The sequence below is a fragment of the Echeneis naucrates genome, chromosome 10, assembly GCF_900963305.1.
Source record: "Echeneis naucrates chromosome 10, fEcheNa1.1, whole genome shotgun sequence".
NCBI classification, from domain to species: Eukaryota; Metazoa; Chordata; class Actinopteri; order Carangiformes; family Echeneidae; genus Echeneis; species Echeneis naucrates.
Genome location: NC_042520.1, coordinates 18,217,333 through 18,236,348, shown reverse-complemented (window position 1 = coordinate 18,236,348; position 19,016 = coordinate 18,217,333). Strand labels below are relative to the sequence as shown.

The window sequence follows — 19,016 nt, the reverse complement described above, 5'->3', positions numbered from 1 at the left end:
AAGGCTTTTAGATATCTGAGATTAGCCTTTAATTAAAACACCTCCATCAAGCCAATCAGTGTTATGTTTTTATATGCCTGACTTTCCTGCCAGGATGTGTAATACTTCTAGGATTCATCAGAATATGCCCATTGTTGACATTCTTGTACTGTCATTGCCTCCACACTGCAGAGCCTTCCTAAATCAGATGATCAAACCACCTGTACTGTTTCTGTGGTCACTGTCATACCTGTAGATGACATTACGCCCCGTTCCCAGGTACTGAGTCCTCATCAGACGCCCATCCAGTGTGTAGTCCTGCATGAACGAGGCTTGGCTGTCAGGAGGGGTGTAGATGTTCCTGTAGTAGCCAATGGACAGGAGAGACTGCAGGGTGTGCTTCACCATGCTGGGCATCGTTACGGCAACCAGACGGTCTGTTTGGTCGTATTCAAACACATAGCGCCGCTGGCTATGCAGGAGCAGCATAATGGACTGGAAGAACACAGCAGTGTTAGATTACGGAGCTACTTTTCTCTCTGTCTGATATATTGCTGTGCCATTTGGTGAAAACCATTTGTCACCAACCAAGTTGAGCGGAGGTAACCTTGGTTTTTGCTAGAGTTTTTTTTTTTTTTTTTTACACTTGTATTTTTCTCAAAAAGATTTAAAAATCTGTCTGCAATACTGTGGCTAATGGAACAGTGAGAGCTGAAGTGAAACAATGTTGCGCAAAAAATGTAACCAAGGTATAATTTTAATGTATTAATAATAAACGCCGATATAATTCATTTCTGGATGGTTCTGTAATATAAGCTCATTTAAACTCACTCTGAGATCAAAACCTGACACTAAATATATTTCTGGCTGAATATAATTTCATTAAATATTTCAATTAATTCCAGGTACGGAAATTACAACGCCTGGTGGCTTTTGGCCATGTCACACACTTAAACGAATATAATTGTCTTTGTGTGTTTAAGTCCTTTTACTTCAATTACATGTTCTGTACAAAGTGAGAATTTACTGTAAAATCTGCTTTCAGGAAAGTGCTACATTCTTTTCTTCTCACCACTCTGAAAAGCAACCCACAGAGCCTTGAAACTTTTTTTTGTTATGTAATCCATCAAAATAAAGAATTAAATAAAATGAATATATTTTGTGCTTTTACTGTTAAAGCTGTGTGATACTCCTGTAGTCATACAGCTATAAGAGCATATTGATTCATAAGGTCTTGATATTTAAGAACTTTGAAAAGAGTGAAAAACCTTTAACTCCAGACATGAGTATCTACCACTATCTATCACTCACTAAATTATTCTCATAGCATGGTTAGCAAATGGACAGAAGGAAAAACATAAAAAAAAAGTTGGCAAGACAATAATTCAAACAATTCGAATGTGCTTTAATGTCTTACATTTTTTCCCTACATATGAGATACATAAACTTGTACTGTTTTGGATTCTTTGAATTGCAATAACCTGTGATGCAGCTAACAAAGAGATATTGATGTGTTTGATTTTTTTCAAACAGCGAAGATCAAAAAAAAGGAAAGAAAGAAACTGGAGCGATGCTATCAGACAATTCTCAGCGTGACACAGTCAAAACAGCCATCACAAGTGCAGCTCTTACTCTGTCTGCATATGTGTAGCTCCAGATCTTGCCATTGATCCAGGCTCTGGACACCACCCTGTCATTCTCATACTCCAGCCGTTCAGACCATTCTCCACGGTGAATGGCCGACAGGAGACCTCCGCCTGAATAGCTGATATTTACTTCAGTGTATTTGCTGCTGGGAGACCAGACCACAGGGCGGCCCAGCAGGTCATACTGGATATGAAGGGTAAACTTCCTGTGGTCATCATAAATCTTCCCTACTCTGGTGCTCTGATCAAAGTCTATAGACAGCAGGTTCCTGTTGTGTGCCTGGAAAAAAATAGAGATGTCAGCCAGTGGGAGTAAAACAAACTAAAAGTACTTTCTAATCACCATCAAATCTAAATAAAGCCACAGACATGCATATTTAAATCGCGAGGCATGTCTGGGACTGAAAGAGTTTTCATTAGTTCGGATAAATAGATCGTGACATTTAGAGCAGGCCAGGTCTGCATAAAAACAGTAAAGTGGCTGGTGAACAACTACTGGGGATTGCTAATTAATTAGTAGACATTCAATAAAATACTTTTGTTTGTGTGGTAGATGCTCGGTGCAAAGGAAAAAGAAAGGAGGTGTTGCAATCAGTGTGTCATCTGCGGAAAGTACAGCTACCAGTGACGTCATACATCACTCAAAACACCCAGCATGCTGTTGCATCATTCAAACTCGCAAAAAATGTTCAGATTCACAAAAAAGGATGTTGCACGTTGCACGAGGAAGTGTTTCTGTGTCACTTTGTATATATATGTATGTATATCTTTAAAGGTCAGACTGCACAACTTTGGCCTGACACAGCATGTTTCTCAGATTTGGTGTGACCTATTCACACAGGTTTTCATGATTTTTAGCCGGTTATTGGGGGTTTTTCTGCTTACATTGCGTATTCTGATGCTGAGGTATACTGGGTTTGTGTAGTATTCAATTTAGGGGACTGAATTTTCTATATTATCTGTGTTCAGTGGAGAAAATGTCTGAGCGCTTTACCCTCAGCCTGCGTTCGTAAGTGCTGTAGTTAGTCTTGCTCTGCTCCTTCCTCTGCCTCCACTCTATCAAGCTGGGGGCGTGGTCTCCTGGCAGGCTGATGTTACAGCGACTGGCTGTGGGACTGACTCCTCCGCCAGTGCTTCCCAGGAGGAGGGGCTCCGTGCTGAGTGACAGTTCCATCCCACTTGCCAGCGACACAAGGAATGAACCGTCAGGGCTCACTCTGTATGAGCTCTGAGCATGATCTGGGGGTCGATCATACATCGCAGGTCACAGACATACAGAGAGCAAACAGCAAGGCACACAAAACCACACGAGCGCACAGATATGCAAATATGCAACAACAAATGAAAAAAGTGTGAAAAAACATCAGTCACTGTCTCTCAAATAGCACCTTGGGGGGAAAAAAAAATCTGTGAGAGAAGTAGACTACATGAATCCAATGAATACATGTCTGGCCTTTGTATGCTTTTTTTTGTTGTTGTTGTTTGAATTAACTGCTTAAATCTCTGAACTGAATGAGGTTATTTTTCATTTTCTCTGCAACACTGGCACTGCACTGTATCTGCTATTGTATTTTTGGAAAAAAACGCAAACTATTGAGGGAGAGAATGGAGAAGGATGAGAAAGAGAGAAACATATGGACAGACAGAAAGAGAGAGCAATGAAAGGAAGAAGGAGCATGTCGTAAAGGGTGGGGGTGTTGCTTGGCTCTAACAGGTTTTCACACATTGCAATGGTTTCTCAGAAACTGTTTTCTCATTTCTACATCTCTCAGAGTAAGGATTCATACAGAACTTACACGTGCCATTGTCAGTTTATCATCCCTTTACTGCTTGTAAAACATTTTTTAATTGCAAAAGTAATCACAATCCTATGCTTTCATCATAAAACTTAACACACTCAATAATAGTAGCCTCTATTCCTTCCATGACTATAAAACAGTGCTCTATACATATGGTTATTGTTGCCTCAGAGGCAGGAGAAGACAGTGAATTTGTGGGGGGGTGGGGGGGGGCACACTCTAAAATAAGGGGTCATTTCAACTTTTCCCTGGCAGCTCTGTCATATTGTAGCAGTGTGCACGTCTGTGTGCATGAGAGTGTATTTATGTGTGTTGGGCCAGCTTTTCTCTCCCTGCAGTCCTGTCATTGTGACAACTGCTAGAAAGCAATTAAAGGGATGACATGAGAAGAAACTGCTCCCATGAGCGGCTTCTCCACTCCGCTCTCATTTTCTCCACTTCTCATCTCTGCCCTCTTTTCCATTTTTTTTTTTCCTGCAGTCGTTAAGACATTTCGCAAGTCAGTCGGATCTGTCTTTCCGTTGGTAAATAAAAGAAAAAAAGAGTCAAGCACTTTTTTGCCCATTATTCTGGCAATGCAAAGAGGTCAGTTCATTCAGCCCACATTTGAATTATTTATAAAACCAATAAATCCCCTTTTAAAGGTACAAATCTCCTGCACCTTCAGTGTGGCTGGTGAAGGAGGAAATCATGAATACCCCGGATCAGAGAGTCTGACCTGACCGGATTATTGCAGTTTGTCAGTCATAAATGTTTAAATATCACTATAACCTTAACTCTGTGCCCCCGTGATGTTAGCCTTTAGTCCCCCCAGATGAGTCATAAACAACCTTGCACCATGTTTGTGGTGAAGGGTTAGGGTTAGGGTTAGTCAACAGACGCACAGTAGTTAGGCTGTAATCTTTTCTGCATGTCAACAGCTGAATACGTCACCTGAGTAAAGAAAAAAAATGATGATCTACCTTGTCTGAATGTGTAGATAGTGTCACTTGCAGACAGATTGGTGCTTGTGACGAAGTTCTCACGGTTAGATACCTCAACCTCTACCCGAGACCAGCGCTCCAGGTTGCCATGGAAACCACTCACTTCCCCCGTTGGGAGGGTGATGTTGGTCACACGGCCCTCACTGTTGTACCTTGGAGAATAAACACAAAGCTGATGATGTACTAGCACAAAGACACACATACAGATAACTGCCGCTCTCGGACAAATGAGCACGACCATGCACATAAATACACATGAGCATGGAAACGCACACTATCGCTCTGTTTTTCACTCTCATACACAAACACTAACACAAATGTCAACAAAGATTTATATGTGTAATTACCCAGCTGTGGAATTTGACAGACCGGCAGTGGTGAATAATTCAGACGGATTCGTCTTTGGTTTTGTACTATATGTAAACATGTGTGTGATCAAAGTGCTGCACAAATGTCTTTTAGCACAAACTAAAAAGATTTATATATATATAAAAGCACAAGTCTCAGCAGTGGGGATGCAGTTGCTACCACCAGATGGCACTCACATGTCACACTCCTCACGTACATCTCGACCTCACACTCACACATACACGTAAACCGATGACAACCGATGCAGACATTCAGTCAAGCAGTGAAGTATAAATGAAAGAAAAGAAGGAAACAAGAAGACTGATTGAAAGAAAAGAGACACAATACAATAAACAGGAACAACTATAAACTTACTCATAAACAGTGGTCCAACTGTTCTCGTCACTCTTGGTTGCTAGGAGACCTGTGTTGCCATGGTAAGTGATGTGGGCAATGTCATGGCCTTGGGCCGACACCTTTCTCAGCGTTCCACTGTTGCTAAGGGACAGCCAGTACACCTGTCCGCCAGGTAGCGCCAGCCAGAGGGGAACTCCATGGGCATCTCTCCTCACCTGGAGCCCGTGGCCGTCACGACACGTCAGCCCAGACAGCTGACCGTCCGTGCCGTAGGAGAAGTTGTACAGGTAGTGGCCGGTGATCAGGTGTTTGGTGTACATGTGGGAACCGTTCTGTCAAAGGTAGGGAGAGAACATGATCAGAAGTTTTTGCAGCCGATATTTATAAATCCATCACTAAGTTGGTGCACAAAGTGTTTCCCTACATTTTTAGTAAGTACATGATAGCTTGAAACTAGTGATTTATTAAAGTCTTTAAAACTTTAAACAGCTTCCCACATTGGGGACGCTTTGGATTTGTTACTGCCATTATAGGTGTGCTTTGGTCTGTGCTGGACTCAGTCCTCACACAACCTTTACAAATTATACATGACTCGAAAGGTCTAAGTCTCTTGATTCCGACTGTGCAAAGCATTTTAGGATCCTCATATCACTGCAGCAGTTGGAGACTCAGCATTGGTTCAGACATTTGGCTATGGCTTAAAAGTGTTTTTCATTCATAAGCTAGTTCTAAAAGCCTTCTATTCTCTAGAACATGCTAACTAAATAAAACATCTCTGTCATGTTTGTGCCTCCCTCATTTTGACTAAGCATCTTTTGTACTCACACTGACTCCTTCAAAAAGTTATCTTTCAAAAAAGACCAATGTAGCAAGTGAAATCAAAAGCGTTACTGATCAGTAATTTTTTTATTATTTTCAGGCTCAGGATACAGGGTGAAGAAAGTCTCAACCTTCAAAACAAATCAACTATGTAAGTGATGGTATTTTAAATAATATATTAAAATTAACTGCAATTTCTTTTGGTGCCCCAGTATTTAAAAAAAAAAAAAAAATCTGTTGACAAACAATCTGTACCTGAGAACTAGTTTGCCTCATTCAACTGATTTTAATTTAAATAACAGTCATAACATGTCACTTTTTGTAAACTCCACACAGTTACACTAAATTAAGTACACAGTACAAGTACACAGTGACAACAATGATACGGCCACCCTAACCCTGACCCTAACCAAATTACAAGTCCCGAGACAAAAGTGTGAAAGTGTTTTGCGATTTGTTAATTTGTTTTGCAAAGTGCCAATTAGTCACAAGCTTTGTAAAAGTGTTTCAGATTTTGGTAATGTTGGTTTGCACCTCCCGGCCACCGCACAATGGTACTCTCACACCACGAAAGAGGTTTTACCCTCTTTATGACCATAAGCTTGTACTTAATGTTTTAATACTTAATATTTCATGCACATACACATTCCATACACAGAGCTTATATATTTTGTACCTGACTGAAGAGATAGAGCTCCTGGTCTAGTGGGGAGCTGATCTCCACCAGTCCAGCTGGACTAGGCTGAGGCTGGTTGGGGCTTACGGCTCTAATCCGGATGTTGCCCAGATCAGCAATATACAGGGTTCCATTGGGGGCCACAGCCAAAGAAGATGGGGCTTTGAGACGGGCATCACGGGCGTATCCTCCATCTCCTAATAATCACGAGAAGGCATAATTTCAATGGGGACAAACCCTTTAGAAAGAAAGTAGCACAAGTGAAAACACCCGAGATAAAAATAAGCTGTGATATACAAATCAGTCTTTAGAGAAAGAGAAAAGTCACAACCAGCGCACAAGCTTTACAAAATATGAAGATCCCATGGTGCTGCTTATCAGTATAGTCCAGGACTTGGACTTGTTGGGATACCGTAGCTTCCCAAAGGAGTGGATATGAGCACCTTGATAGTGACCTCAGCCTTATCAGACGGTGATAGCGAGTGAATGAATGCATTCGGATGTCTTTGGTAGCACTGCAGGATAATAGCCAGGTGAAGCCCTTTGGATGCTGTCAGCAGTAGGCCCAGGGCCTCTGATAGGCCTGTGCAGACAGCAGGGTGGCAGTTTATCTCTCAACAGCATGCACATTACACATGTGTGAGTATGTTTTATGCGCGTGTGCCTGCTCATGTCTGTTTCCATTTGTGGCTGTGTGGTCCCATCTGCGTGCATGCTCAAAGCACGAGTGTTTATGGTGAAGGGATGGAAACGGAAAGCATCTGAAGAGAGTCATCATCTGTTAACAGCAAGACATGATTGAAAATATGCAAAGTACAACCCAAGAAATAAGGATGGTTACAGCCCATTGGCTTGTGTCATGGGAGAGACACTTCCCTCCATTTTGAATAGAAAAGAGACTGATTTATTATGAGCAGAATTAAATGATAAAATCACCTCCTCTGACACTTACAATGAAAGCATGGCCTAACTGTCAAAAGAACATCTGCTTATTTGTTTGGTCCTCTCCCATTTCCCTTTATTACATTTCAGGTGCCCTTCCATGATACACCAACTGGTTAAAACCTTCAGCAGCTCAATGAGAGCCTTTTCTTATGCCAGATGTAATTTGAAAGGATTTGAAAGGTTTCTTTCGAGCTGGTTCATACTGCTGGAAGTTTCTGCGAAGAAGGAGCTTACTTATGAATACAAATACAAATATATCACCCCCACAGACCCTTGTACACTTTCTGCATAGCTAACACACATATATTGACAATGTCAAATTACATTCACTTTCTCTTCTGCTTTGACATTAGAGATGGCAATTCTTTTCCTGCACACTGTCATGATTTAAATGTCATTATTCTACTTTTTTTTTTTTCATCAGGTCTACACAGACCTGCTTCGATATTAAAACTCCATCTGACTAAAATAATTCAGACGGATTGAGAGGAGGAGGAAACATGCAGGAGACAGACAGAGAAAAGTTCTGAAGTTTTGATAATAAAGTCATTGGCCAGTAGGGACACACAGGCTGCAAGATTTAATCACTCAATAAAAAACACATTGGCTATTTCAAGTTGTGTCAAAGCTTTTAAAATCTTCCTGTTTCTGTTTAATTCAAACATACGCCTGTGCCAGATCAAGTGTGATATGATCTGAAATTGTATTTCAGCGTTGTTAGATGTTGTTTTAAGGATTGTAATCATATTAGACTTAATCTAATACGCTCAAATTACTTAATCATGTACTCATAAAACAAGCGTGTGCACGAGTGCGTGTGCGTGTATCCTGCCAGATGACCCACCGGAGAAGCAGTCACAGTTGGGGTCTATCTTACAGTCACAGTCAGTGGGGGCTCCAGAGATAACAGATATCTCACCATTGGTTGACACCTGTAGAGTGTTCAAAAACAAGCAAACAAATATAAAAAACAAAAAAACAAAAAAGCACATGAAACAAAGCTACAAAAGATCTTTGTTGAAGAGAAGATAATGTCCAACAACATCCTTTGTTACAGCTAATCTCCTGATGATATAAGATAATGAGGACATTTCATAAAAACCTGCGCTGAAAATTCAGATAAATGTTATGAGAATAGAAAATAGAAAATAGAATAGAAAAGAAAGCCACAATGCGTTTGGCTGTGTGCTTATTCACTGTGGGTTCAATCCCCCCAAAAAACATTCGTCTGATGATATCTAAGCTGCCATTTCTTGTAATTGTGGCAAAAACAAAGGAATGCGCATTCATTGTGTGAGGGCAGTAATTGTTTGACCTAAATGGGGATTTGTTGACTGGCTGACTCCTCGTGACATGATATCCAGTTCTTCAAACAGGGGTGGGGGTGTTGCAAGTAAAGGTAAAAACTGCAACACTAACAACTGGATTTGAATTAATCTTAGAAGAGTGATGCCTTTTAACTGGCCCCCAAAGATGCATGCATTGTTGGAAGCTAGTTGCGGATAATATAATTGATTTAGATGTTTTTTCTATCAACTTAATTATCTCTTTATTATGGAAACTTTATTTGCTGTGTGCTTAAGAAGTAATTAACCTAAATTAAGAGGAGATTGATACCACCCTCGTGTATTTATCAGTGTTTCCCTTACATTGATTTGTTTGTGGCAGGCCACTACAATAACAACACGGACAACTACATATTAAATGTTGATTCAAATGTGTCATCCCTTACGCTGTCTTCTATCGTGGTGCTTGTTGGAGTGGATTGATTAATTCAGCGCCTCCTTGCCCTGCCCCTCTCACAAAGACATTGACAACAAATCTGTCAGTCGGAGTGGAAATTGTGAAAAGCCCTATCACATCAGTGAGCTGGTAGACCGTCAAAAAATTCCACAAAGGTTATGTGATCCATCCCTTCACCCACCCTGTCATCTGTCTGTGTGTGGGGACAGGGCATAAGAAATGGAGCTGTATATATTTTTCATTTCATCTAAAGTACTTGGCTATTTAAATATCTGCCATGGAGGAGCCAGGCTGGTTCCCCATTCACAGGCTTTGCGTTATGCTAAGTTAACCAGCTTTGGGCTATAGCTTCATGTTTGACATACAGATGAGAGTGGGGTGAGACCTCTTCCTGGTCTCTCAGCAAATGGCGAACTATCCCTCTCTGTATTTTCTCCTCAGATGAAGGAATTTGTTTTGACTGGCCAGAAATTTTAAAGAGATGCACGTTTGTTCCTATGGTTCGGGGCGTCGGGTGTGAATTCATTTCATCAGTGGTCTTGACCTCAGAAATAAATCATACTGTGTGTCCTCCAAGATTAAGGAGAGCTGCAGAGTTTTTTGATTCAAAATGACCACAGTGGTGAGTAAAAAGGAGCGAGGAGTGAGATCTTTGACAGAATCTAAGTCTTTTTATAACATTCCAGTTTGCTCTTCACTGAAAACAAACACACAGCCACACCAGAGCTAATTTGGCTTGTAATGGCTTTGATTTTGATGCACCTCAAAACCCCAGTGCTTTGCATATTCAATTCATTTGTTCATACAAGATTGAAATTACTGGTTATATAAATTGATTAGTCATGTGTGGCACTTTTTGCTGTGTGCAAATGTTCTGTGCTTGGCAGGCAGACATGCCCAGACTACGAGAAAAGACCATCAGCTGTGCCAAAGCAATGCTGGTATCTTACTGCAACCATGGCACGGTCTTCTTTAGTAGAACTAAATAATAACACTGGGAAGACAGCTGCTGGCTAAACAGTCCGACATAATGCTGGTGTCAGCTATTTAAAGTGAAATGTAGTGGCTCATTTATGTCTAATTTAATTTTTTTTTTTTTTTAACATTTTTAATATTATACTGTCAGTCTTTACATGTGCACAGGTAGTGTGTCTTACAAATGACACACAGTTGTGTATTTTATTTGGTTTCTTCTACATCACATTGTATCTGTGTGAGCCTGCCAATTTTCTTTTTAGCTTGGCGATGGCAGAAAGTGCTCAGAAAATATGGAACACATCATCATTAATTTTATTTTATGGTTCAGTGTCACAGAGTGATTTCATTCACTCTCAACGTCGACTCCACTTGCTGCTCTGAGTGTGTGTGGGAACTTTCATAAATAACTAAAGTTCTACTCTCTAGCAGAAGGAATTTTTACTTCAGGTTTGACTTTCTGTGTGAGGGACTCTTAGCTGGTTGAAAAATACACTCCCAGAAAAATCAAACACAAAATCTGTGTGACAAATACATATTTTTTTTTTTTATTATTTTCCTTGCTTTATCCAACATGGCTGCCTGGTCTCCATCAAAAAGCATGTGAAGCATTTCATGTTCCTGTCTGCCTCCACATGGGCTCAGCGTGATATTGACCACAAAAGGACTATTGATTGAATCAAGCAGGCTGCGTCTTTGTGGGGCTGATGGCCAAATGCCGCGGATTGTCAGAACATGCTGCTAGCTAATGGAGCTAACGAACAAAAAAAGTGATTTTTTTTCCCCCAAAACAGACTTTTAAGTTATCCTTTTGATGCATCAGAGTTTTGCACTTCAGAAACTTTTCAGACCTTTTGTCATTCTTTGAAACATTTTATTGTGTTGTAGATTTAATTTCGAATTGACAAAATTACCATTTTTTTTCCATCACTCAACGATCAATAACTCATAAAGTCAGAGTGAAAATGTGTTTTTATAAAACGGTGCAAATTTATTAAAAATCAAAAACAGAAATTGCTAATTTGAAAAAGTATTCCAACGCTTTGCTGTGCATCCAAAATTAAAAGAAGTAGACTGGAGCCCACCTGTGTCAGACTGAATTGATTGGATGCAGTTTAGAAAGGCAAACACCTGTTTATATAAGGTCCCACATTTCACACTGCACGTCAGGACAAAAACAAAGCCATGAAGTCCAAAGAACTCTCTCAGGGCAACAGTATAAAACCTTTTTCTAAAGCTTTGGGTGTTCCCAGAAGCACATTGGTCTCAACAATTCTGATGAAGTGACTGTTCCCAGAGTGGTCCAGCCAACCAAACTGAGTAATTGGATAGGCAGGGCCTGGGTCAGGGAGGTGCTGAAGAGCTCCAACTCTCACTCTAACTGAGCTTCAGATAGTCCTCTGCAGAGATGGAAGAACCTCGTAAGGAGAAGGGCATCTCAGCAGCTCTCCATCATTTCAGCTGCTACAGCAAGAAGGAAGCAAACCTGAACGAAGGGCGTATGACATCTTGCCTGCAGCTAAGTTGAAAACATTTAAAGGAAAATAATTTTCTTCTCTGATAAGACAAAATTTTAATTTTTTGGGCAGCTTCAAAACACTGTCTGATGGACACCAGGCTCTGCTCATCATCTAGTTAATACATGCCTACACAATACCAACATGAGCAAAGTCGTGGTTTTAAGGGTTTCTTATGTGAGACCCTTCTGTGGAGGATGTTTAGTATCAAACCATTTGATTTTAAATGGCACTAAATCCATCAATGCTGCCCTACAAAATGCAATCAGAGCATCTCTAGCTAAAAATAAGCTGAAAGGAGTTACAGTGTCTGTGTGCGTGTGGTATTTTTAGTGACCTGCTGGATGCGGTTGATGCGGCGCTCATCAGTCTCTGCAATAAATAGTGTGCCCAAGTGGGACAGGGCGATGGCCTTGGCCGCCTCCAGGGTGGCGCGCACTGCTGCCCGGCTCACCAGGTGGTGGTCAATCCCCGGAACCTGGCAATGTATGGGGCGTCCTGCTACGATACGCACCTGGAGACTTTCTGACACCTAAAGGAACACACTATCATGGATTAGCCATGTAAAAAAGAGACAGCGTATAAACAGGTTTGAAAGCGTATTTTGTTATAGACAACCAGCCTCCGACAATACAGCTTTGTTGATCCAGTGTATGAGACTCATCTAATGATTCATTAATTTTCTCAAAATGTGCACTCAGACAGGTGCTTTGTTCATTTTATGAAACAAATTTTGTTCTGTTTAATTTAGGATTTTTATTGGTTGTCAGAAGTTTTACAATACAGCCGCAGGAATTTTGTTTCCTGACACAGTTTTATGTTAAACACAAATAGTTGACTAAGGGACGATACTGATTAAAAAATAAATAAATAAATACAATTAGTAAATAAAAAATGCAGGGGTAAAGAAATTAAAATGAATAACAAATCAAAAAGGAAATAAATAATTCACAGCTACATAAAGCATAGGCCAAAATTAGATAGCACCCAGACTGGAATCAATTTCCATCATAAAGTGGGAGCTTTAATATAAAATATAAAATACACCAAACAAGGGAGAATAAAATAAAATTCTCGATTCAATATCCTGTACCATTGGTGAGATTACAGAGGTTTCAACTTGTGGTACGAATTATAAAACAAGTCAGCAAAGCAAAAGCTGAGTGAATAGCAGTTATTTTCTGAACAAGGTGCTCCTTTCCTCACAGTTTTTAGCAGCTACAGTCGATATTAATGTGCCTAAAGTGACAGAAGTGTTATTTGCAAATAAAATCTTACTACTTATTCTTTCTCCATTATATGTAGTGTCCTTGTCTGTCAAAAAAGCAAAAGTTTGAAAAATATAATTTATTTGTTTAGGAATGTTTCTTTACCTGCAGGACAATGTTGTTGTCCAGGATGTAGAGGGAGTTGTCCAGTGGGTTAATGGCCAGGTCTGTTGGCCACTCCAGACGAACCTGTAGAAATGAGAACAAAAGAACATAAAGCCTTGGTGGCAATTGCCCACATGAGCCAGTTACAGCCGATACAAATAATATCTCCTTAATAACATAGCATTAGGCCTCCTGACCCTCCCTGCTCATGCAAAGGTCAGTAGCGGGCAGGGAGCCTTCCCTGTGTTTATTCAGGACTCACACTGGCTCGCCTCGGCGCTGTTTCAAATGTCAGCCAATAACCGTGATCGCCGCCTGCTGAAATAGCACAACCTGCCTGCGAACACTGCAGGGGTCAGCGATAGACAAACCTACTCCAACGCATGGCCACCCACATCACCATCTACCCATCACACACACCAACGCTCAAACCGGGCGCTCCACCTGCTAGGAAAACCGCAGCGCGTCTGAGAGATCAGAGAAGTGATTGATGACTCTGAGGATGGATTGGTAAATAAATGGATCATGTTAAATTGCCACTGACATGTCCAATTATAGGCTCTGTCAAATGAGAGAGAAGAGGGTTCGCTTTGAAATCACATTCGAAGAGGCAGAGAGATTCATCAAGTGGGACTTACCCTTAGACAAAGAGGACACACATCAAATCTCTCCAGCTTATGATATTGAACTTTGAAGTAATGCCAAATGATCACTTTTACAAGTTAAGTTGAGCAGGCCCTGCTGAAATAAAAGTCAAAATGATACTGAAATTAATTTCAGCCAAGAGAAGTACATATAAGCTGGCTTTTGATTTCATACTTAGTTGGTCTTGTAAAACATTTTCTTCATTGATTTAAATTCATAGTCTGAGTTGGGGTCAGGGCCCATTAATATTCGTCCCCCCAGCATTATTAGCAGCTACTCCTGGGGAATCCCCGGTGTTCCCTGGCTATGTTTATGTGTTTTTGTCACTGAATTTGTCTTCATTTTAAAAGCACAGCAGCAAATTGCCCCTTGTTGGATAATAAAATTTGACTTAAGATATGTAATCTCCCCAGCATTTTTTGGATCTGCAAGCTCCTACAGTATCAGGTGGACATACCCAGAAGTCCTCAGATGGAGGCTCCTAGGATGCATTGTAATTTCCTAACCATTGCCCAGACCACATCATCTGAATCATTTTGCTGTGAATGAGCATTTTTATCCATCTTTATTTCTACCTTGTAGGTCCTCCACCTGCAGGGAGAGGAATCAGGGTCCACTATGTAAGTCGGGCGGCAGGCCAGGTTGGTGAAAAATCCCCTGTGTCGCAGGCTGAGCTACACCATTTGAGCAAATCATATTTAGTACAATCACTGGTGGCCATTAAAAATAGTTCAGAATGGCATTTTATTTACAGTGCCCACAGAGGCCATTAATCAACTGAACGATGTTTTTGGCTGTTGATGAGCACCATCTGTGATTTGAGCACTGTGTATGTTACTTCATGGCACCATATGTCAGTTACTCTGTGTCGTGTTTCGAATCATAGGATAATGTGCAGAGGGCTGCGGTGGCAGTCTGGGAGTTTGCCATTGGCACGTTGAAATGAAAGAGAGACACCAACGTCAACACAAGCTAGCTGCAGTGTAATAATGTCGTGTGATGATTATTGTCAAAGTTAGTGGACAAAGCTAACTAGGTCCCACCTACTCAGCCACTATTTTGGTATGAACACTGATAGATATGGACATGAATGTATTCAATCGGCCTGTGGATGAGAGATGACTGCTGGAGTAACATCGCCCCTTCACAGACATACAGGAGCACCATTGGGAGTTTACCTTGGCTGAACATGTCTATCAGCATTAATGTACTCACAGATACACGTGTGCTCACATCCCTCTGTGTGGGCAGGAATCCTTGTACAGAGCCAGGAGTTCATCTATAATTTACCCTCTGCTCTAATAGGCCTGATAATTCAGCAGCTTGATGTGAAGGCTTGCTGATCAAATCTGTACAGTGGCTGACTTTGGTCTTCTCTCTCTCTCTCTTTCTCTCTTAAACACACACACACACACACACTGACACACAGTTTTCAGAAGTCATTAAGAGCTTCTTTAGAAGATGCTAGGCAATTTAGATTGACACAACAATCACAAGCTAACAACAAACAATTTTTGTTACCTGTCTCTTAATTATTCTCTTTGTGAAGATAGCACATTGTTTTCTGAAGACAATTTAAGCAACATTGAGCTGCAGCAAAACCTAATGCAGAGCAAAACATGTGGCTGTAGAGTTATACCCAACGTGTAACTCCATTCCTCCATGTAACCGCATTCTTACCTGGCTGATGTCCATTCGTGCATCACAGCTGAGTGGCTGCGTCGACATCAGTCCATTGGAGCCAATCACAGTGGAGAGCAAACCCCTTTCATTAATCTTCTGAATGGTGGTGCCATCAACAAAGTAGACAACACCTCTTTTATCCACCGCAATACCTGGGTGGGTGAGAGAGAAAGAGAGAGAAAGGCAGAATGAGCTTTTGGAGATAACAGAGGGAGTGAGCAGGGGTGAGAAAACAGAAAGGGAAAAGGGGGGAAAAATCTTGAATGAGAGTGTGAGAGAGAAGAGAGAAGAGGCAAGGAGGAGTGAGTAAGGGAGAGAAGTAAAGTGGAGAGAGGAGAGGGCTTCGGCAAGGCATCCAACTCAGTTAGACATTCAGCTCAGCAAGCGGCTGTCTTATCAAAGGCACTGCACCACAGAAATGTAATTATATTTCCATTCCAGAGCCCACTAAAGGGATTAGAACAATGCAACTGGAGGAAGAAGTTATTTGTCACATTAGATGTGAGCAGGGTGCCGCAGTGAACTTTTGACATTTGAATCTTGTTTAAATGTGGATTGTAAAGGGGGACCCACTGATGTGCATGTATGCATGTGCTTGCCTGTATTTGCACAGCACATGTGAACACGTTTTGCCATTAAAAGCATACACTGGAACTCTTCTTGTAGTTGAGGTCTGGACAAGATAGCAAGTGGGTGGACAAGGAGAAAGGTAAACCCAGGTATGAGCAGCCGGAGCAGACTGTTATGGATGAGGAGCGACCTTCATCCCTCTCTTATCACCTTACAAAGAATAGCCCTTTGACTCAACTTATCAGCAATAATATTCCATGACTCAACCCTCACCTCTCATACCACATGCCGCCAATTCTTCTTGATTGCACTCACTTGTGAAAATAAGCCATATTTCAGTATGCCTGTCTGCCAACTCCAGTACAAGAGGCTCATGATTGTGCCATTTAAATTGCATTTCATATGTGGCATAACTTTGAGTCATGGCAAGTTTATCTCAAGCATGCCTTGAAGGACTTAATGGAGAGAGAGCCCTCTTCTATCATAAAACAAATGTTGCAATGCATTACTGTCACAATGGAAATCTATGCACAATATGTTTTGCACACCATCTACTGCTTAGGGAAATACAATATCTGGCTCCTTACCTGCTAAATGGTATAGTGTGGTCACTAGGGAGATCCTTACTTAGTTGGCTAAACTGTGGTTCTCTAAAGGTGGCCTGCAGGTGGATAATTAGCAATAATAATAATAATAATAGCTTTTGAAAACTGCTGTCTGCTGCACCTGGAGAACAGATTGATTTGACTGGAGACATTGGACCAAAATATTAAAGATAATAATGAGATGAATTAAGACAAAGACAAAAATAACAGGGGGAAAAAAAGCAAAAGATAACCAGAGCACAACATAAGATTTTAAAATTTATTGTTTCTGTTCAACCAATGGTTCATAATCTAAAGCTGTAATTCATATTAAAAAACAGAAGAACGCACACGGGAAGCTGGAACCAGCCAAATTTTAATTCAAGATTAAGCAAGTCCAGCCATGTTGGCAGCACTACACGCATTTGAGAAAGAGGGAACCTGGAAAAAGATTCAAAGAGAGATCTGACCATGCAGCAGTTCCAGCATAATAATAAAAGTGGACAAGATACAGCTCCAACTACTCTTCCCTCATTCGGTCATCTTGTCTCATTTCCCTTGATTTTTGGCTCATTCTGTCCGTCTCATTGTGGATTATGTGGGGATACATCAGTGCTAACCCTGTGAGCCCATGGCTAGAGATCACTACTGCTCTTTTCCCCAGGCGGCACTAAAATCTCATCTTCCTTGACGTACAATGGCTTTCTTTCCAGGTGGTTTCATTCAATATATGTACACACACGCTTCAAGACAAACATGCAAACACAGCACACAGCCACACACCACAACTAGATTCACAAATGACCTCACAGGGAGCAACCCTGGATCAACCCTGAGAGTCATAAATCGTGCAGGTGGAGAGGAGAGATGGGCAGGGGGAGGGCCAGGGTCAGTGTATTTCCTCCAGAGGCCAGAAGGTGAACTGCAGAGCTCTCCCTCCTGGCCCCTTCATCATCCCTCTGACACAGACAGATTACACCACCCACGCAGCCTCAGCCCCACCTCACCAGCACCCCCTCAGTTTACCTTCGCTCTCCCTGCCTCCTAACTTGATCTTCTTGTGCTTCCTTTTTGCTCACTCTTCCCCTTCTACCTGTTTTTTTCTCTTTATTTTTGTCCTTTGCTTTCTTTCTGTTGCAGCACTCTCTTGCTCTTTCAAGTGCTAATCCAATCAGTGGCCTCTGACCCCCAAGTAATGTCTGGACTCTGTCTCCTTCTGTTCACCCCATTTTTTATTCTTTCTACTGTTCCTCTCGGCCTTGCCATTTCTCCTCCTGTCACCTGGCATTATGCAGGAGGGATGTCTCAACCCACAGCGCAGTCTGAGCCTACTTAGGTCTGAAATTCAGCACGTTCTGCCTGCTGTAGCGCCAGCCTCATATCCTTCCTGCTTTCCTTTCACTTTCTCCTCCATCGCCCCCCCTCAAGCACCCTAAACCTGTCCCTGATCTTAGAGCTCATAAATCCTGCACAAGGACATATCGAGGCAGCAGGGACTCACTCTCAATACTGATTTCTGTCCTACTCCACTTGGTCCCTTCTTATTTCTTGTCTTTCTTCTATCCCTCTATCCACTTCCATTTATTTCCATGGTTTTCCTTGGAGTATGCATTTCTCATGTTCCCACGCAAGCCTCTTCAAAATAGCTGCCAGTCTATTATGAAAAGTAAATACAGGACTTGACTGACTTACTTATCTTCATACAGGAACAACAATGAAAAGTGATTTCTATTATTTCTTGGCATTGCTCTAATGATTCACAGTAGTTTATGTGTTGTTTAAGTGTATTTCGTATTGTTTGTTGAAGAGGTGGCAAATTAGTCCACGCTCCTTGTCAAGGGCTGCATTTCCTCTTCCACTGTGCACTAGTTTAACAATTGTATAATTCAGTCACTGCAAACTCAAAGTCAGTCCAAACTCAAAGTTTCTCCCCAGGAGGACTTGGCACTCTGATAGTCATGTTTAGAAGTTGGCAGACTTACCAGTGGAAGAATAATAAATCTTAAATCCAGAGGGAGATGGACATTTAGCTGAAGTTGAGACTGGATTTTTATCATCAAAAAATGGAAGTGAATTAGACTGAATTACACTCAGTCTAATTCACAGAGGACTGAAGGAGAGGATGCTACAGTAATGCCATTCAAATTCAGCTCAGATTCAGGGACAAATGCAGCCAAACAGAATAAGACAGACGGTGCCAAAAGAGGTGGGAAAGAGGAGAGAAGTGGTGATGAGACAAAAGCACATGATGAAGGATTGCTTCAATTAACCATTACAGGCCAATCACTCTCAATCAAACAATCTCTTTGTTCTCTGTCCTTGTCAAAAGAATATCAGTTATAACGGCCTCCTGTGGCATTACAACACAATCCAA

At 41.3% G+C, this 19,016-nt stretch overlaps 1 protein-coding gene across 1 annotated transcript in view; it reads right to left on the bottom strand.

Moving 5' to 3' along the window:
- Window positions 1–19,016, bottom strand: part of tenm1 (teneurin transmembrane protein 1) — a 160,633-nt gene that overhangs the window by 8,427 nt on the left and 133,190 nt on the right. Inside the window, exons 22-31 of the mRNA XM_029512069.1 lie at window positions 15,486–15,640; window positions 13,161–13,244; window positions 12,125–12,319; window positions 8,397–8,484; window positions 6,608–6,804; window positions 5,131–5,444; window positions 4,387–4,559; window positions 2,620–2,864; window positions 1,612–1,905; window positions 230–474 (exon numbers count right to left, since the gene is read on the bottom strand). Of these exons, the coding sequence (XP_029367929.1) occupies window positions 230–474; window positions 1,612–1,905; window positions 2,620–2,864; window positions 4,387–4,559; window positions 5,131–5,444; window positions 6,608–6,804; window positions 8,397–8,484; window positions 12,125–12,319; window positions 13,161–13,244; window positions 15,486–15,640 (1,990 nt within the window). The remainder of the gene's footprint in view (window positions 1–229; window positions 475–1,611; window positions 1,906–2,619; window positions 2,865–4,386; window positions 4,560–5,130; window positions 5,445–6,607; window positions 6,805–8,396; window positions 8,485–12,124; window positions 12,320–13,160; window positions 13,245–15,485; window positions 15,641–19,016) is intronic.